Source organism: Herpailurus yagouaroundi, unplaced genomic scaffold (genome assembly GCF_014898765.1).
Source record: "Herpailurus yagouaroundi ecotype Mexico unplaced genomic scaffold, PumYag 140, whole genome shotgun sequence".
NCBI classification, from domain to species: Eukaryota; Metazoa; Chordata; class Mammalia; order Carnivora; family Felidae; genus Herpailurus; species Herpailurus yagouaroundi.
Window position 1 is genome coordinate 69,994,042 of NW_024412395.1, and position 27,963 is coordinate 70,022,004.

General features: G+C 40.4%; 2 protein-coding genes across 5 annotated transcripts in view; one reads left to right on the forward strand and one right to left on the reverse strand.

Annotated features, from left to right (window-relative positions):
- HIBCH (3-hydroxyisobutyryl-CoA hydrolase) overlaps positions 1-27,963 on the reverse strand; it is a 148,007-nt gene that overhangs the window by 117,982 nt on the left and 2,062 nt on the right. Inside the window, exon 2 of the mRNA XM_040475655.1 lies at positions 833-992. The gene's annotated coding sequence lies outside the window, so the exon portion shown is untranslated. The remainder of the gene's footprint in view (positions 1-832; positions 993-27,963) is intronic.
- On the forward strand, positions 5-27,963 carry INPP1 (inositol polyphosphate-1-phosphatase). Of its 4 annotated transcripts, none has more exons than XM_040475649.1 (6): positions 5-418; positions 18,033-18,298; positions 20,680-20,740; positions 24,038-24,238; positions 26,487-26,661; positions 27,210-27,963. In XM_040475649.1, exons 1-6 carry the CDS (start codon positions 157-159, stop codon positions 27,775-27,777), a joined length of 1,533 nt encoding a protein of 510 aa, XP_040331583.1. In that variant the 5' UTR covers positions 5-156; the 3' UTR covers positions 27,778-27,963. The 4 variants fall into 4 exon arrangements, with proteins under 4 accessions (XP_040331583.1, XP_040331584.1, XP_040331585.1 ...); XM_040475650.1 differs by having other exon boundaries at positions 307-536; XM_040475651.1 differs by lacking the exon at positions 5-418 and adding an exon at positions 13,978-14,714.

Here is a 27,963-nt window from a genome sequence, read left to right on the forward strand (position 1 = left end):
CCTGCTCCCTGAATCATCATGCTCTACTTGTGACGTCGCAGACGCTTGGCCCCGGCGGGCGTGGGATGCCCTCGCCGCCCCGGGAGCCTCCAGGCGTCACCGCGTTTCCACGCCGCGGTCCCGCGTGGGCCGCGGGGGGGGGCGGCGGCCCCGCGGATGCTGACGGTCCGAGAGCCGGGACGAGCGGGGCAGCGAGCACGACGGCGCGCTTCGCGGTCCCCTCGAGCTCCCCCCGCGGTGCCGCGGCCCCAAGCCCTCGGGCTAAGCCTGCGGCCAGCAGCCTGCAGCCCCTCCGCCAGCCTCCGCGCCCGCCGCCGCCTCCGCCGCCGCCGCCGCATTTTCCTCCTCCTCCTCCCCCGCCTCTTCCGTTTCTGGAGGGAAAGGCTGCAGCCTCCTTCGCTCCGCATCCCCGGCTTAGGTAATACGGTTTCCTTCTTGCGTGCCCCTCGCCTCGCCGCCGCCGCCTCCCCACTCCTCGGATCTGGGTCCCCGGGCTGGGCGGAAGGCACGCGCCCCACCGCCCCAGCGGACGGTAGGTGAGTAAACAGGGGCCGGGAGGCTCCGTGCTTCTCCGCCCGGCCTGTGACTACCTCTGTCCGCGGCAGTCAGGCTGCCACCCGGCCCGCCCGCATCGCGGCTGCAGCCCGGCGGGCCGAGGAGCTCACGGCTCCCGCGGCTCCCTCGGCTCCCTCGGCTCCCTCGGCTCCCTCGGCTCCCTCGGCTCCCTCGGCTCCCTCGGCTCCCTCCGCCCTGCAGAAATGACCCGAAAGAAGCAGAGGGTGGGAAGAAAGGTTAGCCAACAACTTTGTTGAAAACAAAAACAAAAACAAACCGATATTGAGCATTTCTAGATCGAAGAAGCTGACCTGACAGTTGCGGAGAGCAGTGGCCCAGGTTCAACAGGTAGATGGCGTAGCTGTCCAGCGCCCCTTGGTTTTGCTTTGGGAGATGCTTCGAAGTGTCCGTTGCTGCTGGCTGCCGCTGGTGACCTACTAGATGAGTGTAAAATAAACATGATGAGGCTATATTTAGAAAAGTCTTTACTTCCTTGCTTTTAATTCTCTGCATTTGGAAGGGCGGTTTTGTGAGATGTGCATAGATAGATGGTGTGGCCAGAATAGTAAGTGGGAAAATTTTAATTTGGCCGAATCCTATACGCTGTTAGACACAAAGAGCATGAAAAAAATCCCTAGATTATTTAGTACATCCATGAAAAATACATACGAACAATTAAGGTGTGTATTTGGGAGATTTCCAGTTGTAAAGCTAATTTTAAGGCATTGAATAAGCAGAAATTTGCCCTCTTTTTGAATGGCATTCACTTCAAAAGAACAGTGGGTTAAGGCTGTATGGACAGACCACTTAAGTGAATCCCACATATTGAAAATAAAACATTTTTTTTTTGGCCCTTTTCCTGTGATTCCTAACTTTGAAACCAAAGAAGTTGATGAGGATCAGCCCCACTCAGCCGGATAACAGTCTAATGGTGAAAATAATCCACTGAACTACTATTGAGTGATGAGTTAGCTAAGTGATCTCATTTTTTACTTTAAAAACAGGGAATATAAAGAAAAGATAAAGGCAGGGGGAAAGTTCGTTTTTTCAAAACATACTTATTGAATTATTTAGAGCCGACTTTATTTTTAAGCTTTTGTGGATTTTTATACTACTCTTTAAATTAGTTCTTGGTCGGGGCGCCTGGGTGGCGCAGTCGGTTAAGCGTCTGACTTCAGCCAGGTCACGATCTCGCACTCCGTGAGTTCGAGCCCCGCGTCAGGCTCTGGGCTGTTGGCTCAGAGCCTGGAGCCTGTTTCCGATTCTGTGTCTCCCTCTCTCTCTGCCCCTCCCCTGTTCATGCTCTGTCTCTCTCTGTCCCAAAAATAAATAAATGTTGAAAAGAAAAATTTTTTTTTTAAAAATAAATTAGTTCTTGGTCATAAAGAGGATTATGTAAGATGCATAAAGTTACACTTTTTGCATGGAATAAGCTACCATTTCTTTTCATGCTTTGGGACTAAACCGTGCTTGGAAATTGCATGCTTGGAAATTGCAGCCTGGACTTGCCCTTTGATGTGAAATACCTCATTACAGATTTAAATTATGACTGTACTTGTGGTACTCCTGAAAAATAAAAAAAAGAAAATATGTCTTGTTGGGCATATAAGGACTGTGAAACAAAAGTTATAAGTTTATTCATTATGTATGTATTTCTCCTTTTATTTCTCTCTTCTTTTATTATAACAACTAGAAAATGTCTTATTCTATTCCATCTTGTAGATAAATTGTGTAAAGATAATTACATTGGGGCGTCTGGGTGGCTCAGTCGGTTCAGGGTCTGACTTCAGCTCAGGTCATGATCTCCTGGTTTGTGGGTTTGAGACCCACGTAGGGCTCTGTGCTGACAGCTCAGAGCCTGGAGCCTGCTTTGGATTCTGTGTTTCCGTGTCTCTCTACCCCTCCCCTGCTCATGCTGTCCCTCTGTCTCTCAAAAATAAATGCATGTTAAAAAATTTTTTAAAGATAATTACATCATATAAAGTGATTAATAACAAGTGTCTTCTTCCTTTATTAAAGATGAGGATGGTGTATATGAGAACTTTTTCTGGATGTGTTCTTAATAAATGTCCTTATTAAAATATTTTGAATCTTTAAATGAAGCTAAAAAAACCTCTGTACACTGATGTTTTTGTTTGGTTTAGGGTTTAGAAATAAAAGCAGGGTTGACAACATTTATCTTCCCATCGCATGATTAGCATAGTGTTTCCCAGATTTGCCTAGTTAAAAAAAAAATACCTCAGGCACATGGGGAGGGGGCAACAAAAGTGGTTTAAAGATTCCCAGGTTGCAGCTTGGAACTTCTTGAATCAGAATCTCTAAGGGAAAGAAGATACTTCAAATAGGTCAAAATGACAAAATTTTAAAAAGACAAACGAAAAAGGCAAGGATGGGAAACACAAGTGGGAAATAACTATTGCTGGAATGAGTAGGTGACATAACCTGTTCTCATTCCTGTACATAAAATGGTCTTAAATGGAAGCTATGGTTTTATTAATGTGATGAAGTCACCCATTTAGGAAATCTGAAACTTTTATATCCTTTTGTAGTCAAGCCTCCTGATGATTGAATCTAACAAACATTTTTGCATGTTTAGTCTCTTTTATGTGGTATGCAATGTTAATTCAAGTCCTTTAATGTTATAGGAACATTTTATTAATGGGCTTTTAATATAGATTACTGTGACTAGTAATCTACAGCAAATTCTTGTGTTTGATCATTTCTCTTTCATGTAACAGATTTCTTTACTGCCCCTTTTGTGTTCCTACGTTTTTTTTTTTTTTTTATTTATTTTTGGGACAGAGAGAGACAGAGCATGAACGGGGGAGGGGCAGAGAGAGAGGGAGACACAGAATCGGAAACAGGCTCCAGGCTCTGAGCCATCAGCCCAGAGCCCGACGCGGGGCTCGAACTCCCGGACCGCGAGATCGTGACCTGGCTGAAGTCGGACGCTCAACCGACTGCGCCACCCAGGCGCCCCTCCTTTTGTGTTCCTAAGTAGGGAAGATAAGCGCACACATTTTAATAACTTATTTATAACTTTTACTAAAATGACCTAACTCCATCCAAAAGAGAAAAAAAAAAAAAAAAACTTTATCTGGGCATAAAACATGGTCAATTATATATAAAAACAAATTAACAAAACAGAATATTAAATATCTATAAAAGAATTTGTCAAGATGAATTACCACAATGGAAAGTGTCAGAGTATTCTGTCCTTTTCTTCTCTCTTCCTTCCTTTTCTTTATTTCTCTTGTTTTGTTGTATTTTGTTTTTTGAGGGGAGGAGGAGGTTTGTTTGCTAGCTTATTTTTATTTTTAATCAACTAAATATTTAAAATCTATTATCCAAGTTTAAATTCATGTAAATGTTTGCTAACTTTATCAATAGATACTTGAACGTATCCTTTTCTTTACAGAGTGCAATGCTAATGAGAGTTATAATTAATAGCAAAGGAGTTAGGGGCACCTGGATGGCTTAGTCAGTTGAACATCCAACTTTAGCCTAGGTCATGATCTTGCCGATCCCGAGTTGAAGCTCCGCATCAGACTCTGCTGACAGCTCAGAGCCTGGAGCCTGTTTTGGATTCTGTGTTTCCCTCTCTCGCTTTGCTCCTCCCCGACTCACACTCTGTCTCTCTCTTTCAAAAATAAACATATAAAAAATTAAAAAAAAAAAAACAGCAAAGGAGTTAAATTCAAATGATCAAAGCAAACTGTTCTCTTTTTTTAATGTTTATTTATTTTGAGAGAGAGAGAGTGTGTGTGCACATGCCCATGCAGCAGGGGAGAGGCAGAGAGGGAGAGAGAATCCCAAGGAGGCTCTGACAGTGCAGACCCCCATGAGAAGCTTTATCGCAAGAACCATGAGATCTTGACCTGAGCCAAAATCAAGAGTCAGACACTTAACTGACTGAGCCACCCAGGTGCCCCAGAAACTATTCTTTTAATATTGCTTAAGAAGAACCTAGTTTAGCTATAGTGATGTCATAATTTTTCATTATCAATTGCTTTTTAAATAGGATCTGATCTTCCAGATTCTAGAAAACATCAGTGTTTCTCCTGGGAATTTGTAAGAATCACATATAATCAATCACATATAGTCCCAATTTGACCTGGGAATAAGAAAGCTCTGTTTTACAAACATGGCTGATGGTAAGCATCATTAATACCAAAGAATGGGGAGATAGAAATAAAGAATTCAGATCGGAAAGATAAATATTAACCAACTTAGATAGTTATCTATGGTTGTAGGATTAGCAAGCATGCAGGATAATTTTTACATGTTGGCTTTAATGAGCCATTTATGTCTTTTTACTAGTTTGAACTTTTTGAATAAAAGGACTATATTCTTTTATTAGTTTGTGTTCCTTTAAAGGCAAATGTTACATTCAGTTTTTGGTATTGATTTATTCAACATCTGTCAATATCTGTTAAAAATCAACTTTTGCCTCTATAACGTGGAAGCAGAATGACAGGAGGTAGGCTGCTACACCCAGCCTGCAAAAAAATGATACATAACGTGATCTATGACCTTGCTTTCCTACTGTAATATTCAGAGAATATATTTGGGTCATGTTACTTATCATCACAGAAATAAAAAATAATAGCCATTGTCTAAAAAGATCAATAAAGAACTCCTTTGAATCACATTTCTCCTAACAGTTATAATTTGAAAATTTACATAATGAATAATGCTTGACAGATTAATTTTGGTGGAAGAAAATCCATGTAAACATGTTTGTTTCCAGTGGAATGAAAATCAGTCAATTAACTTACAAAACTCCCCCTGTGTGTTACAAGGGACATTGAAAAAAATGTGTGTCTTACTCTCAAGGAATTTATAGCCCATTAGAGAGAGAACAATGGTGCCTGAAGGGCTGGCTTGGAGGGGACGTAGGCCCTCCTCATGACATTCATTAGCTCCTTCACCCACACCCAAACCATTGCATATGAAAATATAATCCAAGTATTAAAAATCCGTGTGATTCCTGTAAAAAATCAACTTCAAGACAAATAGCCTAGTGCCCATTCTTTCAACCCAATTTTCATGCCCCTTTCCCAGCCTCATTTTTTTTCATTCAACAAATATTTACTATGCCCTCATTAGGTAGATGATAAATAGCCATAGCTTTTAAAATGTGCATTTTTTGAACCTAAAATTTTGTTTTTTACTCTTTAAAAACTGTAATAACATGAAATTTACCATTATAACCATTTTTGAGAGTATAATTCACGGACATTAAGTACGTTCTCATTGTTAACCAACCATCACCACTCTCTATCTGTAGAACTTTTTCCTTATCCCAAACTGATACTCTGGACCCACTGAACAATAACTCCCCATTCTCCTCTCCCTCCAGCCTCCGTAACCACCATTTCACTTCCTATGAATTTGACTACTCTGGGTACCTCATATAAGTGGAATCATACAATATTTGTTCTTTTGAGTCCGGCTTATTTCACTCAGCCTAACGTTTGCAAGGTTCATCCATGTTGTAGGATGTGCCAGAATTTCATTACTTTTTAAGGCTGGATAATATTCCCCAACCTCTTTTGATTTGGAAGACAGATATAAAAAACGGAAGTTTTGAACTAGAACACACCATACAAATCCCCGTTAAGCTCTCTGTCCCTGCTTTCATTTTTCATATTTACAAAAATAAGGAAAACAAGTCCCTGAGCTTGTGGCCCAAGTTTCACACCTGGTTGGATAGAGGCAAAGTGAGGCCTAAGAACCAGCTCTTCTATGGCCTAAACGAAAGCTCTTTCTGCTACACACCCACGAAGCCCATGCAGCCAATAAAAGACAAGTGTTGAATGAGTTGGTGCCAAAAGCGAGTGTTGCAGGTTTGAGAAAGAAAGTTAAAATAATTGAAAAATGCTACCTTTGAATGGAAACATTGGAACCGATTTGAAGATTAGTAAGACTGGATTCTGAGTAACAGTTATCATCACTATAAATAATCTTCTCCTGGAAAAGACTCTTCTACAAGCCATACATCTTGTCTCTTTTCTTTCTGCTTTGAATTATACGTTACATTTGTATTCTTAAAAATATTTATTTTGGGGGCACCTGGGTGGCTCAGCCAGTTAAATATCTGACTCTCGGTTTCGACTGGGGTCCTGATCTCACCATTCATTTTGTGAGGGTCGAACCCCTTGTTGGACTCTGTGCTGACAGCACAGAGCCTGCTTGGGATCCTGTCTCTCCCTTTCTGTCTGCACCCCTCCCCCACTCTCGTGCACTCTCTCAAAATAAATAAATAAAACATTAAAAAATATATTTATTCTTTCCTATGGTTAAGATAGTTACACTGAATCTGCTTCTATTTTTCATATTTTGAGGGAATTCAGGTTTCATTTGTGACTCCATGATTGTTCTAAACACATCCTTGACTGTATAGAAGTTTAAACATACAGTTGAAACTTAGAAGAAAGAAAACTATCCAAATGAATAGGGTTTCTATTTGGTGAAAATGTTCCTAACTATGGTGAAGAGGCTTAAAAGGGTCACTATCAAATTTAAAATTATTTCTGAATGGAATTCATAGTTTTCAAATGAATACTGGGAAGTCTTTGAATGCATATTTTATTCAAGTATTATGCTAATATGAAATACTTATTAGGTAGATCAAGTTGTGTTTCCTCCCCAGCATTTAATTTTCTTTACAAAAAAGGCAACATAAATTGACCCTTTAGCCAACCAAGGCCCATCATTCTTGGCTGCAGTATATATAGGATTCCCTGTTCTGCTTCCAAGTGAACAGCCAGACACAGAGTTCACTGGTGCACTTCATGTTTCCTTAAATTATCAGAAAAGGATCTGCTGAGCAATGTTCCCTGTCCTCAGCCTAGATCTCCTGAATCAATATATCCAGGCACAAAGTCCAAAAATCTGTATTTTTAAACAAGCATCCCATTTAGTTCTTGATCTTACTAATCTGGAAAGCATTGCTTGAGCACAAGATCCCATTTATAAGCTACCAGAATATTGGAAATGGAGGACATTTTTGTGGTCTATTGCTATAAGTAGCATCAGTGAGAAAAATGTGGACTACTGTGGTCCAATAGTAGCCTTAATAGGGCTAGGGTGAGGTAGGCTGACCAGCTTGGAAGCAGCACGTATGTAAATGCCATCTGAAGGTAATGAAGGAGGGAGGGAGAAATGTTAAGGTTAAATAGATGGATTTACATATCCCATATTTAATGTCTTGCCTAACGAAACCAAGTTAAACTTAGTATTCTGGTCTTTTAATCGACTAAATTCATCGTGTCAAAATAGGTCACCTCTGGATGACAAAGCATAACCTCAGATTCTGATGTGGCACAAAGGTGGTTCAGTTCTAGTCATCCAGATACAGCTTTGATTTGTTTTTGTAAATGAATACAGAATATATGCAGATTTTTATATGAATAAATATAGTCCCACATGCCTAACAGCACCTAGGTGTTGCTGATAAAAGCCAAGCACAATAAGCCATATTACAAGGACGAACTCTGTATTTACAAAGCTCAGAGAAAATGCATCAGATGACATTGTTAAATACCTCTGAGATATGTGCTAAGAGTTATAAGAAACCACACACCTTTAAAACTTCGGGTTTTTGTAAAATGTTTATTTTTAAGAGAGAGAGAGAGAGAGCGTGCACCCAAGAGTAGGGGAGGGGCAGAGAGAGAGGGAGACAGAGGATCCCAAGCGGGCTCCTTGCTGGCAGCAGGCTCACAGGGCTGGAACTAATTAATGAACTGATAGATTGTGACCTGTGCTGAAGTTGGACACTCAACTGACTGAGCCACCCAGGTGCCCCAAAGTTTTGGTTTTTAAAAGCTTTATTTTTATGCAATCTCTACATTCAAAGTGGGGCTCGAACTCACGACCCCAAGATTAAGAGTTGCACGTTCTACTGGCTGAGGCAGCCAAGTACCCCAGAAACCACACACCTTTAAATCTCCTGCCAGACAGAGCATAGACAAGCAAACCAATGTACTGGTGTTGGTGAGATGGAACACAGATTTGGCTGGCCTCTGTGCTCCAGGTGCACAAGAAGGAGGGTCAGGCATGGTTCCTGGAGGAGCCAACTGCTGAACTGACTGTTCTCTCTCTTTCTCCCTGCCCTCCCCTTTTAAAAAATAACTTTTTATCGAATTAGAAACACATGCAGAAAAGTATGCAGGTTCAAAGTGCATAGCTTGATGAATTTACACAAAGTCAACCTACTCATGCAACTGTCACTCAGATCCAGAACATTACCAGTGCCTAAAAGCCCCCATCATATCCCCCCATCAGTAACCTCTCCTTCTTCTCCAAGAGGAACCACCATTGTCACTTCTAATACCGTAAGTTAGTTTTGCCTATTTTCAGACTTCAAATACATTACATTGCACAGTATGTATATTTTGTGGCTGACTTCTTTCAACAGTATGTGTCTGTGAGATGCATCCACCTTGTTTCCTAGAGCAGTAATTCATTCATTCTCACTGCTATGTAGATCTACTTATGTGAACATGCCATAGTTTGTTCCATCTTATGATTGATGGTTGTTTGGCTTATTTCTAGTGTTAACTTGTCACAAATTATGCAATCATAAATATTCTCATGCCTGCCTTTCATATTCATACATGCATGAATTTTTGTAGGGTGTATGTCTACAAGGGAAATGGCTGGATCACAGACTATGCTTATATTCAACAACTTAGAAGTAATTTCCACCACTGGCTTTACCAATTTCATTCACACCCCAGTGTATAAGAGTCTCATTGCTCCAAATCCTCACCAAAACTGGAAAGTGTTAGTCTTTGATTTGAGCTATTCCATCCATTGGATAGGCAGTGGTGTCCTGTTGTGATTTTAAGTTGTATTTTCCTGATTACTGAGATAGAATATCTTTCCATATGTTTATTGACCATTTAAATATCCTCTTTTATGAAGTATCTGTTCAAGTGTTTGTTTGTTTGTTTGTTTGTTTGTTTGTTTTGCCCGTGAACTGATTGTGAGAAAGTAAGTAAACATTAGGCATAGAAGGCAGGTGGAAAGGCATCATCAACCAGAGGGAACAGCATTACAAATTAGAGCATAGGAGTAAATGGACAGATAGTGGGAAATCAATTATGAAAATGCTAAATTTAGAACCTATGAATTGATGACAGCAATATCGCACAGTACAAAGGAAAATAACAGTACAAAGTAAAAAAAATACAGGTGGTCTCACACTGTACTTCTTAATGGATTCTGAGAAATGTTTGACAAATACCTGAAAGTTGAATACAGCTTATCCACTAGAAAGATAATTTAATTTCCAGTTAGCTAAAAGGTAGTATTTAAATACCTAGTAATGCTTATGATACAGTTCCCCTATGACCTAGGTAACCGGATGGGCCTACGAAAGATCCATAGGGGCATCAGGAGAGGCTATTTTTACCAAGTTGCTCTTTAGCCCTCACTGGTTGCTCCAACTGAGCCAACTGAGACCCCGCCATACTTTATGTGGGTCCACTTCTGTTCTGCCCTATCCCTTCTGCCATTCTCTCAACTAGCCCCTAAAGCAGTCCTAAGCAGGAAATAGAGGGAGAACAAGGTCTGCGTTTCCCCTAAAACTGTGCACTAAGTGAAGCCTTGGTCAGCCCCTCAGCATGTGCCCACCTAGGGAGACTCCTGGACATTTGCACCCCCTTGAGAGAAGTCTCCACAAACACATTTCTTGTAAAACACCCAGGTATTTCATGGACGTCTGGCCTTTCCCCCCAACAGCAATAGCTGTCAGGCATGGCCACCACACAACAGCTTCCAACTGTCAACCTTCAGAGGATGAGCGAAAAACTAAATTCAGGATGTGAATGGTGGAGGTGGGGTGGGGAGTCATTGTATATTGGACAAAATGTAGGTTCCCTAGAAGTTGTAGAAGTTATGTATGAAGTTATCTGCAGGAAGAAAGGAATGTCAACAGAAATGCTTTGACCTACTTGCTTACTCATTAGCAGTTCTGTTTTGCTGAGGGCCCTTATCTATGTCGTCACACTTCTGTCACTGTAAACAGCTAAGGGGCAAGGCCAGTTCCTGGTACAACCAGGCTCTTCACACAAAAAGAACACACTTGGGCCCTAGAATCCCCATAAAATATCCTGACAAAATGTCCCCCTTGACAGTATAATGATCCTCTCAAGCCATCCATACAGGGCCTACCATGATGTCAGAGTAGTCATGCAGCCTCCAGGAGCCAAGTTTCCACTCAGACGCCCAGAAACTGAAGCAATCAGATCTGGCCTGCATAAAGGAAGTTTATCTGGGTCATTCAGAGAATTACAAGTAGCTCCCAGCCTTTGGGATTTAATGGACTAGTAAATTTTCAGAAAAGATTTTGGCGACCCATATAAAGTTGCCAACCTCTTATTTTCTCAAGGAAGGACATGTGACTGTATTTCTGTGAAGTTGTATTTAATAGTCATAGCTGTCCTTTGTTATCTACTATATGCAAAGCTCTGTGCTCGGTACTTTTCCAGAAATATCTCATTTGATCTTCACAGTGTCCCTGCACTTTAAGTATTCTATTCATATTACAGATGAGGAGAGAGGCTCAGACGGCGTAAGTAAATTACCTGATGCCCCACAGCTAGTTAATGGCAAAGCCAGGTTTTGATCCCAGGTTTGTCTCCAAAGCCTGTGTCTTTCCCACTGTACTGTTTATCACATCTGAAATATGCATATATTATTCAAATGTGATTTTTAAAATACTGGTGTTCTGATGAGATGACAGGATGGTTAGGAATTAAAACGGAGTTTTATGGGGCGCCTGGGTGGCACAGTCGGTTAAGCGTCCGACTTCAGCCAGGTCACGATCTCGCGGTCCGTGAGTTCGAGCCCCGCGTCGGGCTCTGGGCTGATGGCTCAGAGCCTGGAGCCTGTTTCCGATTCTGTGTCTCCCTCTCTCTCTGCCCCTCCCCCGTTCATGCTCTGTCTCTCTCTGTCCCAAAAATAAATAAACGTTGAAAAAAAAAATTAAAATGGAATTTTGTCTGTGTAGAGATTTGGGTTTCCATGAAAAGTCTTAAGAACAGTTTTTTCACCCACTTCAGTGTATTCAATATTTCTCCAACTGGGGATGAAAAAATCCCCCAAAAGCTAAAGAGACCATTTCTGTCTGACATTGCGATACACTATTATGTTGACATTCATTTGGTCTGAGATGGTGAGGAATATAACTTCTTCAAACCTGTTCTGCTCAAAAGTGCCTTGAAGTAGGTTGTCCCAGAGTAAGGCTTACAGGAGGTTATTTCAATGTTCACTGTATCATTAATGATTTGGCTGTTAAAGTGAGTACCTCCTATTAGGAAAGACTGACTCACAGAATTAAATTTATTGACCATATAGACGGGGCAAAGTACTTTACTCCATCTTTACTATCTGGCCAGAAGACAGAAGATGAAGGAATAGATTTTGTTGACATTTGCTAAGATTATCAAGCAATACCTCTTTCAGGAGAGGTGTTGGGTGATAAGTTGTATTCCCTCAAAATGTGCATGTTGTAGCCCTAACCCCCAGTACCTCATAATGTGACTGTATTTGGAGACAGGGTCTTCAAAGAGATCATTAGGGTTTATGATATCATATGGATGAGCCCTCATCCAATCTGACTGGTGTCTTTATAAAAAGAGGAAGAGACACCGGGGATGTTCATGCACAGAGGAAAGGCTATAGGAGGACACAGCGAGGAGGTGGTCATCTGCACATCAAGGAGGGAGGCTTCAGGAGAAACCAAACGTGTAGACACCTTGCTCTTGGAACTTCAGAACTATGAGAAAATACATTTCTGTTGTTGAAGCCACCCTGTCTGTGGCATTTTGTTCTGGCAACCCTAGCAAACTGATGCAACAGGAATTAGATATTTGGAATGAGCTAAGCCCTTCCCGCTGATGCCAACACAGCCATTTAAGTGAGACATCAGTAGAATACGATGGGTGAGATTTTACTTTCCAGCAAAGATGGTATACATTGAAGATCAGCTGGGGAAAGGTTTTTCTAAGAGTACAAAGGAAGTCAAGTGTCAGATAGTGATTTTTAATAGTCAAATTAGTGACAGCTGTCAGCTAGGTGTGTTTCTCTAATTTTTTTGCTATATAATAGTAATAATATACTTATAGTATATAGTAATAATATACTTATAGTAATAATATACTTATGATTATTTACCCCATAATTACTTTTCCCCTGACTTAACAGGCAAGAATTTATGAAAGAATTTTATTGGCTACGGTGCTGGCTAATAGAGCAACTGCCATTTTCCTGGGACTTGGATCTTGTCATAGTCACTTCCTAGCTGTGTGATTTTGGACAAACTACTTAACCTCCTGTGCCTCAGTCTCTTTATCTGTAAAATAGAGATAATAGTACCTTCTTCATAAGGTTTTGTGAAAATCAAATAAATAATATATGTAAAGTGCTTAGAAGGATACCTGGCATACAGTAAGCACCCAATACATGTTAGCCATTATTTTAACTTGGCCCTGTCTCTGCATGTGGATAACCAATAGAGGAACTCTTGCACCTACATGGTTCCACCAAGATATCTGCCACCAGGTGCCAGCCCCCATGGACTTGCCAGAATGGTGTTGAAGAAGAAGAAGTGGGCCTGAAGAATAGTAGATATTCAATCTCAGTGGTCAGGGGAGCCTGGATGGCTCAGTCGGTTAAGCATCGGACTTTGGCTCAGGTCATGATCTCATGGTTTGTGAATTCAAGCCCCGTGTTGGGCTTTGTGCTGACAGCTCAGAGCCTGGAGCCTGCTTCAGATTCTGTGTCTCCCCCGCTCTCTGCCCCTACCCAGCTCATTCTCTGTCTCTGTCTCTCAAAAAATAAACATTGAAAAAAATATATTAAAAAACCTCAGTGGTCAGCATCATCTAGGAGGCTGACAAAAATATAGATTCCTAGGCCCTTTCCCTAAAGATTCTGATTCACCAAGTTTGGATCGAGCCCAGGAATTTGTCTTTTTAGTAGGCACCTTGGTTAATTCTGATACAGGTGGTTCTCAGAACAACTATTAAGAAATACTAATCAAAAATAATTTCTTCTTTATTGAAGGCTATTAAATTATGGTAAATGTCATAACTTACTAATCATGAATCTGTAATAATTTTCATTTAAGGCATTTGAAATGTTTAAATAAAACTAGCTTAGGTTAAAAAATGAGTATGTAGACTTGTTTTTAAAAATCATCTGAGGGGTGCCTGGGTAGCTCAGTCAGTTAAGCATCTGACTGACTCTTGATTTCAGCTCAGGTCATGGTCTCGCAGTTTGTGAGATTGAGGCTCGAGTTAGACTCTGTGCTGAGAGCACAGAGCCTGCTTGGGATTCTCTCTCTCTCTCTCTCTCTCTCTCTTTCTCTCTCTTTCTCTGCCCCTCCCCAACTCGTGTGTGCTCTCTCTCTCTCAAAATAAACATTTAAAAAAAGCATCTGAAAGATAATTTCCACAAGTGTTTTTAAGAGTTATTGATAAACCTGAAGAAATTTAGCATCGAGTGTAGACCTCAGTTTTTCCATAGACAATTTGAGTTATTCCAGTTGAGTCACTCAAGGTGAGGATGAATTGTTCAGTGCTCCCCTCAGGCTAATGGCCTGAGTGACCTGAGTTGAGGGCAGATGGTGAGAGATACATGGAAGCAGTTTGAAGAGAAGCACAGAGAATGTTGGTTCAGTTTATATGGTGGAAATGGTCCATTCAGCCAGAAAGTAGCAGGCTAGTTGTGCAAATTAATCAGAAAGTTTTGCATGTAGATAATGATAGCTGTGAGAGATTTTTTAGGAAGCTAGGATCCTGGAGAAAGGTAAACAGTGCTGGGTTCTATAGGATGGCTGGAGAAAGCATAGTCCAAAGTTGAAACTGGGCATTCAATCCGGAGCTTAACAAAATATGATAGTGTTGTCCAGGGTCAGAAGAAAGAGTGATTAAGGTTGGACTCTAAGATAACTTTGGAACTGAAAAACCCGAGTATTGTGTTATGATGAATTCCTAAAATCTGTACACCTATTAATTGCAGGACTGAAGTTTATAGCTGATACTTCTTTCCTGCTGGTCAAGCTGCTGTGCTCAAGTTGTGAGAGAATGGTCATTATTGAGGAAATAAAGGTCAAGTTCAAAGGGGAAAAACTCCAGATCCCTGGGGTGAGCTTTCTGTGGGAAGAAAGGGGTAGTGGTGTGGCCTCTGTAAGTAGCTCACCTGAGTGTTCTGAGGGCATCATAGGGAAAGTTTCTTGGTTGTGCAACAGTGCAGTAGTATAGTGTTTCTTTAAACAAACTTGGTTTTAACAAAGTTGAGGGAAATAGACAATACTGACACTGTTTATCTAGAAAGCTTTCAAATTAGACTCCTTAAAATCTTTATGCTGCTTTTAAGATAAGCTATTTGGATGCTATTGGTTCACTGATTATTTTCTCTTCACTTATAATCAGTTACTTAGAACATTTACAAAGAAATCAATATTATCAGAGTTACTGAATTTATACCCTTGGGGCATATGTATTCCAAGATATGTATGTATCCGGGTATATACACATTTCATATAACTTATAATTTATAGTGTACAGGTGCCATAAATTATTTCTAAGTCAAAGTGCCTCAGCTTATTAATATAACTTTTTTAAAAAATGTTTTAATGTTTATTTACTTTTGAGAGAAAGAGAGGCACAGTGTGAGAGGGAAAGGAACAGAGAGAGGGAGACACAGAATCTGAAGCAGGCTCCAGGCTCTGAGCTATCAGCACAGAACCTGATGTGGGGCTCGAAATCACAAACCGTGAGATCATGACCTGAGCTGAAGTTGGATGCTTAACCGACTGAGCCACCCAGGCGCCCCTGTTTTTCTTAGTGTTTAGGTTCAAGTCAACCACAGTGAATCTTTGACTATTATTCACTCCTGGATGAAAAATGGCAGTTAGGTAGGCAGGTGTTTTTGTTTAATTTTTAACTTCATCTTCTCTACCACCTGACAGCTCTGTGTGTTATTACCATAGCACTACTTTGGACAACTGTCTCCACGAATTGACGAATTATTGTCCTTCATGCTTAATTGTCCCAAGATAGTTTTAATTTTTTTTTTTCAACGTTTATTTATTTTTGGGACAGAGAGAGACAGAGCATGAACGGGGGAGGGGCAGAGAGAGAGGGAGACACAGAATCGGAAACAGGCTCCAGGCTCTGAGCCATCAGCCCAGAGCCCAACGCGGGGCTCGAACTCACGGACTGTGAGATCGTGACCTGGCTGAAGTCGGACGCTTAACCGACTGCGCCACCCAGGCGCCCCCCAAGATAGTTTTGAATGTCATTTCTTATTATAAAAATAGTATATATTTATTGTAGAATATTTGAAAATTATAGAAAAGCATAATAAAAAAATCATTTACAATTCTCGTACTCAATAACTACCATTAAATAGCTGCATAACTACCAGTACAGCATCACCTATTGGTCTTTCAATCTCGCTCTCTCCTCTCTCTGTCTCTGTCTCTCTCTCTCTAGATATATATATATATACATACATATATACATATATATATGTATGTGTTTATATGTATACATATATACGTATATATGTGTATACACACACACACACACACCTAGAGAATGTATGTGTGCATATAAACACAAATTAGTAACATATTATCATACTATATACATAGCTATAAGGTTTTCCCGTTTAATGCTATAGCATCAACATATCTCCATATTATTAAATATTCCTTAAAAACGTGATTTTAAGGACCACATAGTAGTCTGTCATACATTTTACAAATATTTAAGATTTTCAACCTTTTGCTATTGTAAACAATGTTAATCCTTCTTTTGCAAATATATCTTAACCCAACTCTGACTTTTTTAAAACAAATTAAGCCAAAATGGAATTACTGCCTAAAGATAAGTGACATATGTAGCAATCTTGATACATTTATCTCAAACCCCCTCTGGAAAGCCATTTGTTTGCATGTCCCTGAGTAGAGCATCCGTACCTGTTTCACCATACCTGCAGAATGAATGCTAGCTTAAAATAGCTTTGTCTACCTAGTAGCAAAGGAAGAGATCTCATTGTTTTTATTCACTTCTGTTACTGTTGAGGTTGGACATATGTTCTCATGGTGGTTGACGCATAATCTTAAGAATATAGCATTTTTTTTTTGGCAAACTTAAGACAAACCAACTATGACCACTCACAGTTAACTCCATTGCAAGGACATCCTTGTTATATTAATCCTCAGCCTCTGAGAGTCCATTAAGGGAATTTTTTTTTAAAAGTTGAGTGTTTATTATGACAATAAAGATCCTGGGCTTGTGAATGAGACTGACTCAGAGCCCTGCCGTTTAGTCTTTTGTAACCCTAAAGAAGTTACCCAATCTTTCTAGGCTTCAGGTTTCCTTGACTGTAAAACAAAACTGACAATCCTCACAGTAATTCTCACAATGACATCGCATTTTAAACTTGTTGGAGCTTTCAGTGAAATGCACCTACTGCTGAAAAGTGAGAAATGTTTTCTAATTACCCAATTGCTATGTCAAGTTATGACAGCATACTTCTTAGAAGCCAGAACTTTTAAAGTCCCAACAAGTTGCGTGTTTTACTTTACTATTTAAACTTTTACAGCAGCACAGATTGTGGGACTTTTTTCTCCCCATTAAAAAAAAAGGTAGTTGGAAGACAGCTTAGCTGTTAGCCCAAGCGTGGCTTCAGAGTCTTGTAGGACACTACAGTGCTTGCTGAAGTGATGCTTAGTACTTTAGAAAGTTGCCCTAAAACGGATAAGGACAAATCCTCTTCCACTTCTGTCTTCTTCCCCAATATGGTGAAAGAAAGCACTGCTTCAACATTGCCACTGAGCCTGTGTGATCATTCTAAGATCATTACAAGACTTCTGTTTTCCTTTTAACATTGTGCTTGTATCCACCTGCCTGTCCATCTAGGGATTTAGAAATATAATGTAGAGGATTCTCAAAGACTTCCCTTCTCTGAGAATTCAATTCTTTGCATACTGGATTTTTGAGACTGAAAGTACATTTTGAAGTATTAAAGAATAACTTTGAGGGGCGCCTGGGTGGCGCAGTCGGTTAAGCGTCCGACTTCAGTCAGGTCACGATCTCGCGGTCCGTGAGTTCGAGCCCAGCGTCAGGCTCTGGGCTGATGGCTCAGAGCCTGGAGCCTGTTTCCGATTCTGTGTCTCCCTCTCTCTCTGCCCCTCCCCCGTTCATGCTCTGTCTCTCTCTGTCCCAAATAAATAAATAAACGTTGAAAAAAAAATTAAAAAAAAAAAAAGAATAACTTTGATATTTTAGATGCTATCTGGTCTTTCACACTGAAGATGTGACTAGGGCATATGCTAGCTGTTCAGCCCTGCCGACCAGGTTGACTGCCAGACGGGCTGTTTAGTAGTGTCAGAGGCACCCTGACATCATTCCCTGAACTGCTTTCTCTTTCACATTCTTGTACTTTTCCAGCTGACAGCCCAGAGGGTAGGTGCCGATTCCACCAGCACCGCCACTGGAAAGCAAGGTTCAGAATGTCAGATATCCTCCGGGAGCTGCTCCGTGTCTCTGAGAAAGCTGCCAACATCGCCCGGGCATGCAGGCAGCAGGAAGCCCTCTTCCAGCTGCTGATAGAAGAAAAGAAAGAGGGAGAAAAGAACAAGAAGTTTGCAGTTGATTTCAAGACCCTGGCTGATGTACTGGTACAGGAAGTTATAAAACAGAATATGGAGAACAAGGTAAGAAAGGTCACAGCCAAGGTAATTGCCCTGTGGTTTTTTTCCGATAGAATAGCATGCCTTTTCCTTTTCCCTCCCACCTCAGAATACTAGCGCCTAGGATTCTAATAAACAACTTGGGTTTTCCCCTCCCCTTGTTTTGACTACAAAATTACCAAAATGTTCATTGCAGAAAAAATGTAAAATACGGAAAAGCAAATAAGGGAAAAAAAAATCACAATTCTGACAGCTAAAGAGAAACATTTGGGCGTGGAGCTTTTTACTTATCAATGAATTTCTTTTTAATAAATAATACATGTTCTCTGGAAAATAAGCAAAAATAAGAATCTTTAATCCTAACACTAGAGAGAACAACAGCTATGTTTTACCAAATCTTGTAGGAACATTTTCCGTCTATATGTAGTTGTTTGCATGGCACATAGAGCTGATCTCAGTAGAAATGAGAACATACTGTTTTATTGAGTTCTTTTTTTAACTTGACATATCATATCCCACCTTTTGATGTAATCTTGTATCTAATGGTTGCCTCAGTTATTGGCTTGTACTGTCCTGGATACTGGAAATTCCCTTTATTATAATAGAAAAACATTTATAACTAACAATGATTGTGATTCTAGGTATCTTAAGCTGACTGGGAAAAGAAACTATTTGTAAGTAGTTATAACAAACAATAGCCCTAGCAGACAATTACGAGTCCTCACTGTGTGTCAGGCACTTCTAAGGGCTTTAAGTATATTAATTTATGTAACTATTATAATATTATATAATTATAAATAATATAATTATAAATAATATATATTTATATTTTATATTAAAATTGTAATAATTTTATGAGGTAGAAACTATTATTCCAATGTAATGGATGAGAAAAGGGAAGCACAGAGAGGTTAAGTAACTTGTCCAAAGTTACACAGCAAGCAAATAGCAGGGCTGGCTTTTGAACACAGGCCGACTGGCTCCAGAGTTTGTGCTCTTTGCAATACTATGTTGCCTTTATATGATAATCTAATAATTACATATTTTTTTAAGATTTGAGAGGATAGAACTTTATTACAGGAAGCAGTACAAAATATTGGAATAGTGTCTATGAAATTCTCAAAATGTTGGGAATCATTTGGAACCATTTAAATGAATTCTTGAACATAGGCAGGAAGAGAGAATAAATGACCCCTTGAAATCTCTGCCAACTATACTTTTTCATGCCCTATAATATCTAGCTCCAATAAATGAAGCAAGTTTATTTTTGTTACTGATCGAGATAGTTGGGTGCAAGAGAAGGTTGAGCAACTGCATTAGAAATGTATCAACATGCACAGTTATTGGCTAATATTTGCCCCCAAGCATTTTAACAAGCTGAGGTAACTGTTCATTGATAAACATGACAGGACTTATGAACAAATAAACGACATTCATTGCTGGCTATATAAGAGGCTTTGTTTCATGACCCTTATATCTTGTAGCCTCGGGATGAATGGGCTCACTGGCAGCCCCTGTTGACTTGGATTGTTCTTCAGAAGAGGAAAAAAATAACAAGTGGTTGCAGGCATTGTTAAAGCTATTGGCCATCTGCAAATGACTGGGTTCAAATATCTGAAGCATTTCCTTGCTTTTGTTCCCTGAGAACATCATGCATATCGTAACTGAGCACATATTTTGAGAAAAATTATCTTTACCACAGAGAGGATCAGAAGCAAAATGTCCCTGAAAGCTTCCTGGTCATACAAGGGATGAGAGAAGATTCTTACTTAGCTCCATTTTTTCATTCTATTTTGATGCATTATCAGTCAATAGAATATTCCAACCCCCCTTTTTTTTCTGTATCCCCTTCCTTGCCTGAAGTCTCGCGATACCTCCAACAAGTGCGGAAGACACCTGAAAATGAAAGCAATGACATCTAATGTCATCCTCTGATCCCTTCTATCCAGTCTCAAGTCATAGTCTTAGGTACTTGGTCAATCCCGTTAACTCACATAAGCCAGTAGGGTGCTGTTGAAGAGCAACAGTTCAAGTGTCTCCTTTGCAAATATTCTAGTTCTATCGCCTGTAAGTGGAAGGATGAAGTTTCTAAAGTACTTCTGCAGACCCAACGGAACATAAGGAAACCAGACTTCTACCATGATTTGAACTTCCTGGAGGGGCAAAGGAGCAGGAAAATATTAGAAAACTAAGTACTGAACCAACCTGACTTCACTTTTTATACTAGATTGATTTCTGGGATTGTAAATTTCTAAATTTCAGATCTAGTTGTACTATTTAATTTGAAGTACAAAATGAGAATATGCACAGAATTGAACATGTATGTGGGATTTGGGGATTTTTTGGTTTTTGCTTTGTCTTTGTTTTTGTCTTTTTGTTTCTTTGTCATACTCTAAATCATTCAGTTTCCAGGCTTGGGAAAAAACATTTTGGGAGAAGAATCCAATGAGTTTACTAATGATTTGGGTAAGTATAAGAATCCTAATGTATTTTTATAATTTAATTATTATATGGTATTGTAATTTTCAGTGACATCAAGAAATAAAGGAATGTTTGTAAGCCTTTCATATAAATAGCATATTTTAATGTTAAGCTTCATTGAGTACCTCAGAATATTATGCCATTCAAGTTAGAGAGATATAGTATCTTGTAAGTATTTAGCAAGTCCACATGTATTATTTTATATATAAATCTGTACCATTTAAATAATGTTTGGGGAAGTTGCATGGCCCTTTGAGAATCTAATGGAAGTCACAGATGCTCTCAGAAAGATGCACATTTACAGTTATATAGACAATTTTAGGTTCAAGTTTTGTGTTTTTTTGTTTTTTGTTTTTGTTTTGTTTTGCTTTTTTAGAGAGAGAGCATGAGTAGATGAGAGGGGCAGAGGGAGAGAAACAATCTTTTAAAAAAAATTTTTTTTAATGTTCTATTTATTCTTGAGAGAGAGACAGAGACAGAGCATGAGCGAGGAAGGGGCAGAGAGAGTGGGAGACACAGAATCTGAAGCAGGCTCCAGGCTCCGAGCTGTCAGCTCAGAGCCCGATGTGGGGCTTGAACTCACAAGCTGTGAGATCATGACCCGAGCTGAAGTCGGATGCTCAACCGACTGAGCCACCCAGGCACCCCGAGAAACAATCTTAAGTAGGCTCCGTGCTTAGTTTGGAGCCAGACACAGGGCTCTATCCCATGACGCTGGTACCATGACCTGAGAGGAAGTCAAAATTTGGATGCTCAGTCAACTGGCCAGGTGCCCCTAGGTCCAAGTTTTAAACCCATTCATGGACCTCCCGGGGAGTCTGTAGACCTTGGTTGAGAATCTAGAGAGGCCCTGTCTCTGAAATACTGTGTGCTCTTGAGTAAAGAAAACGTGTTCACCTCATTAGTTCTCTGGTCTCAGAACCTTGGTAAAAGGAGTTGGATTAAATAAAAGGTTCCTTTAATACCAAACTTTATGTCTTCTTTAATTAGTTTCCTGTGGGCCAGATTGTCCGTTGATCTACTTCCATGTTCCCTTATGGTAGAGAGAAAAATATCAAAATCTCTGATCCCTTAGAGAGAGAAAAATTATTTTTAGTTTGGGTGTTTTATTTGTTTAAGGTAGAAGATTAAAATAGTGAACTTTAATCACTGATCACTGACAAATAGTTAAACCTCTAGAGGCACAGTTACAAAGGCAAAAACTAATTTCTGGATTAACGCTGGGAAAATTTTCCCCTTTGTGGGCTGTGTATTAAGATGCAATTAGTTCTTTTTTTTTTTTAAATTTTTTTTTTCAACGTTTATTTATTTTTGGGACAGAGAGAGACAGAGCATGAACGGGCGAGGGGCAGAGAGAGAGGGAGACACAGAATCGGAAACAGGCTCCAGGCTCTGAGCCATCAGCCCAGAGCCCGACGTGGGGCTCGAACTCACGGACCGCGAGATCGTGACCTGGCTGAAGTCGGACGCTTAACCGACTGCACCACCCAGGCGCCCCAAGATGCAATTAGTTCTATGATACTCATTTAAACTTCTTAAGGTTGAAAAAAACACCTGTGATTAACTGATAAGAAGTCCTATGCTTGCCTACCTCAAAAACAATTTAGTATTTTATTTACCTAGAATTATAGGGGCAAAAAGGCATTCCACATACATATTCCTGAGAACCGAAGGGGAGAATGAGTTTAGTGTGCTGGGGGTGGGTCACAGAAACATGGCACGTGGGATGGATAAGGTAAGTGGGGGCAGGAACAGAGCGTGGAAGTTTGCAGGAGGAGTTTGAATTTTCCTCTAAGTGTGATGGGAATTCACTAGAGATTTTTTTTTATTCTTTTTTATTTTTTTAAGTTTATTTATTTTGAGACAGAGAGAGAGAGAGTGTGTGTGTGTGTGAGAGTGAGCAGGGGAGGGGCAGAGAGAGAGGGAGAGAGAGAACATCCCAAATAGGCTCCTCACTGTCAAGGAGAAACCTGATGTGGGGCTTGATCTCACAAACCATGAGATTCATGACCTGGGCCTAAATCAAGAGTCAGATGCTTAACTGACTGAGCCACCCAGGTGCCCTTCACTGGAGCATTTTAAGCACAGGAGTGATGTGATATGATTTGCTTCTTGGCCTGATCCCATGACTTTTACTAAGCCCAGTCATAGGTGCTTGGTTAAGTGGCAGTGATTAGCATTATGATTCCCCAACTTCAACAGTCTAATTTAATTTGAACTTAACTAAATATAATTGAATGTTTCTTGCTGATACAGTCATCATTGTAATAGATTCATACTGTGTTTCCCAAACTTTAATGATCACATGAATCACTTGGGATTCTTTAAAACTCAGGTGTGGGATGGAGCCTGAAGTTCTGAATTTCTAACAGGCTCTCAGGTGATGCTGCTGCCAGTCCTTGGAATGGCTAGGGTCACTAGTAGTACTTGTCTATGTACCTAAAAAGCCCCAAAGTGCCATGTCTTCTTCTTTTAAAAAGTTTATATTCACCATTGCCGTCCCTTTGTGTTGCTACTAAGTTGCCTATTTTTGCCTCTTTCCTCACTTCTGTTGGGAGCTAGAAACCAGATTAACCAAGGGTCTAAGAAGCATGTTCAAAGTGATCGTGAAGCAGCTGGATTTGGTAACTTGTGGTTTCATTTGGATGAGTAGCTTTACTTACATCCTAATTTCCAGTGGGTTTCACAGAGGAGAGCTATTTCTAGGTATGTCATTTAGAGTCATGCAGTTTACCACACATAAACCGTAGTTACACTTCATCTTATGGTACTTTGCTGAGCATAAACACCTTTTAGTTAAAAGCAGTTTTATAGAGGGGGGTAGAAGCATTTCGTGTGCTGATAAAACCTCCCTTCTTTTCGATAATACATTCTAACACTAACAAGGTGACCTGTGTATATTCAGAAGGCAAAAGGCATAAAACATAAATATTATCAAGGGCTCGGGATTCAGGGTTTCTTAACTGGTTCGTGAGCTCCCTTAAACTAGATGCAAGATTGTATGCATGTTCCCCTGTGGACATTTTCCTGGGAAGAAGTTTCTTTGATACCTGGAATCTACCCCTCACGTCATACTAGGTATTTCGCCCACTACTGGGCACCTGTGACCTTGTGAAGCTGCCTGGGTGATTCTGGCGGTCAACCAGGGTAGGAACCAGGAGTATGAACATATTGCCGTCGCCCAATCTAAGTGCACAGCTTTGGCTCTTCCTCACCCCTCAGTTGTTGTTTCTCCCCCAGAGCTCTTGAAATGTAATGGCTTTTAGTTTGTCTTTATTCCAGGGGAAAAGATTATCTTGAGACTGTGTCCAACAGAGGAAGAAACAGTAGAGCTTCTTAGCAAAGTCCTTAATGGTAACAAGTTGGCGTCTGAAGCATTAGCCAAGGTTGTCCATCAGGATGTCACTTTTACTGACCCAACTCTGGATTCAATAGAGATCAGCATTCCACAGGACATTTTGGGAATCTGGGTGGATCCCATAGGTAAGTAGAGGAGAATGTTTGCTTTTATTTGTTCTTATTAGTAATCCTTTTGTGGGAGGAGGCATGGGAAAATAAAAATACAGAGTGTAGTTTAATTCTCCTAGAAGATTTTAACATTTCAGAGTTATAAAATGAATAGTGAAGAGTGAAAGTATACGTGTGATGATGTGTTGTTATGTGTATATTTGTAACATTTCTACAATGGATATGCACAAGTATTTGTGTGCCATCTCTGTGTGTGCATATATATACAAAGCTGAATTAATGTACACACACACACACACACACACACACACACACACACACACACAAAGCTGAATTAATTCATCTTTGAAAGACTTCAGAGGCCAGACTGGTAAATATGAGAGAATAATGAACTGATAGTAGCTATAACTAATTGAGCACACGTGCCATTTAAAGAATACTCAGCTCTAGCAAATTATTGCCATATAGGAGTACAGTCTAGATGTTTAGGTTTTTAAAGAGAAACCAAAATCCAGGTTTTTAAGTGATAGCTCCCATTTTTTAACCACTGACTACTAATTCAATTAAACAAGTAAACAGTCAAAACCACTGTATAGGTCAAGCAAAACACAGTATAACACAGCTGAATGTGATTCGCTCCCAGTTTGTGTGCCCTATGTAAATCTTACCTATTATTTTCTTGGGCATGGTTGTGGTAGAACCCTAGTTTATAGCTCTGTGTTTTAACAGTGTAGGTCTATTTCAGTGATGCTATTAATACAATGCCCAGGATATTAATTTGCAGAGTCTCTCCTTTTTTTTTCGTTTCCACTTGCCTACCACATTCTGCCCAATACAGTTGGGACCACTCCCAGGCACCCCCTGCCCCCATCCTCCCATCTTGCAAGCACATTAATATAACATTACAGAAGTGCCTTTAATCACCAGGGAATTACAGAACATTCAATTGATGGATTACATATGCAAACTAAGATTTCCCAAAATCTTTTATCACACAATGGTAAATTAGCATTAGTTGTGGTTTTCTGAGGGACCAGAATCTCCTATTTCTTGGTTCTATCCTGAATTGATTCTGCTAGCCAGCTCTTTTGCACAGCACACCTTAACTGGGTATTAACTCACTACTAGATGTTGGCAGTCAGCTGCTGGCATGTATGTCTCTTAAGCTCATTGCCTTCTTTTTCACAGGAGGACTATCAATTTCTTCCTTTTATGCCACCATCACTGACTCTCTCTTCTAATTTAAGGGACAGGGGTGCCTGGGTGGCTCAGTCAGTTAAGTGCCCGACTTCGGCTCAGGTCATGATCTCACAGTTTGTGAGTTCGAGCCCCGCGTCACGCTCTGTACTGATGGCTCAGAGCCTGGAGCCTGCTTCTGATTCTGTGTCTCCCTCTCCCTCTGCCCCTCCCCCGCTCATGCTCTGTCTCTGTCTCAAAAATAAATAAAACATTTTTTAAAAAATTTAATTTGAGGGACAAAAAAAAAAAGGTAATTTCACCCCTGAGAGATTTCTGGAAGGAGATTTTCCCATCCATCCACACTATACTTGTCCTCTGATTAGTAAGAGGCTCTAAAGAATCCCACCACAGTCATCCTGAGTCATTAGCTTTTAAATGCTTTTGACATATGATGGATATTTGAGTGCTTATGGTATGTGAGGTGCTATGCTAGATGCCACATGAACTACAGACATGTCCTCTCCCTTCAAGAGTTCCCACAGAGTTGGGAAAAATGGAACACAAGCAGCTTGAAAATGGAAGTACAAGAGGTCAAATAACAATTTGAAACAAGTGACACTCAAAGGCAAAACTTGACTGATTACTCTCTTAGTCTGTTCGGGCTGTGCTAACAAAATACCATGGACTAGGTAGCTTATAAACAATAGAAACTTATTTCTCAAAGTTCTGGAGTGCCTGCATGGTGAGATGAGGGCCCTCTTCCTGCTTCATAGCTGGCACCTTCTCACCATGTCCTTATAGAGTGGAAAAGACTAAGGATCTCTCTGGAGCCTCTTCTATAAGGCACTAATCTCATTAATTAAGGTTTCACTCTCATGACTTAGGTATCTCCCAGAGGCCTAACTTACTAATACAATCACCTTTATGGGGTTAGAATTTGGGGAGAATACATTCAGACCACAGCAGTTACCAAATTGATAGAACACAGAAATGATACAGCACAGCGTTTCCAGTTGTATCCATCATTATCTTTGAAATAATCATTACCTGAATCCAAACAAATGTGCTTCATTTTTTTTTCCAGATTCAACTTATCAGTATATAAAAGGTTCTGCTGACATTAAATCCAACCAAGGAATCTTCCCCAGTGGACTTCAGTGTGTCACCATTTTAATCGGTGTCTATGACCTACAGACAGGAGTGCCCCTAATGGGAGTCATCAACCAACCTTTTGTATCACAAGATCTAAACACACTCAGGTAAGATCTATCACTCCACATGACATTACCATGACTTGATACACTAAGGTGTTCCTACTAAAGTCTGCAGGTTTAAATTAAAATTCCTTCTATTTTCAATCCTGGGTTAAATATCATTTTAGTGGGGGCTAGGTGGATGCTGATAGAAACTGCAAGGTGCTCTGCTAGATGCCACATGAACTACAGACATGTCCTCTCCCTTCCAGAGTTCCCACAGAGTTGGGAAAAATGGAACACAAGCAGCTTAAAAATGGAAGTACAAGAGGTCAGACCATTCCTGGAGGCCAGAAATCCCACAGATGTTTCCACATTGTTCTAGACTGATGTGATAATGCTGACAGCATTCCTAACTGGCAGCCACATGACACGTGCAGGCATAAGAGTTACTTTTACAAACCAATTAGCTACTTGATACCTATTTCTAGCCTTAAGGGCATTGAGATTTGTTGCCTGATACACTTTTTTCATATCATCCTGTTGGAAAACAACATAAGTAATAAAACAAATGTGACAGCCTATGGCCACAAACTGAAAGTTCTCTTCTGCAGGTGGAAAGGACAGTGCTACTGGGGCCTTTCATACATGGATACCAACATCCATTCACTTCAGTGTCTTGACTCTACAAGAAAGAACAGTGAAGCACGGAGCCAAATGACTGAAAACACCAGCTCTGAGGCGGAACGCTCCCACCCGTTTTCAGCGGTCATTAGTACGAGTGAAAAGGACACTATCAAAGCCGCATTGTCACGTGTATGTGGCGAGCGCATATTCCGGGCAGCCGGGGCTGGTTACAAGAGCCTTTGTGTTGTCCAAGGCCTTGTTGACATTTACATCTTTTCAGAGGATACCACGTTCAAGTGGGACTCTTGTGCGGCTCATGCCATACTCAGGGCCATGGGTGGGGGAATGGTAGACTTAAGAGAATGCCTGCAAAGAAATTCAGAAATGGGGCTTGATTTGCCACAGCTGGTGTACCACGTGGAAAACGAAGGTGCTGCTGGCGTGGATCGGTGGGCCAACAAGGGAGGACTGATTGCATACAGATCAAGGAAGCAACTGGAGACATTCCTGAGCCTCCTTATCCAAAACCTTGAGCCTGTGGATACATGCACGTAGATGAACTCTGTTCTCATGTACTTGAAAACCCAACTGTGAACAATTTCCCACATCTCTTATCTTTTGAAGACAGCTTTGTCCTATGGATGGTCAACGTCCTCCTTCCTCTTTTGAGGAGCATTTTTCCATTATGTGTTCATAATAACGATAATTTCAATAAATGAATGACATCATGTAGCAGTTACA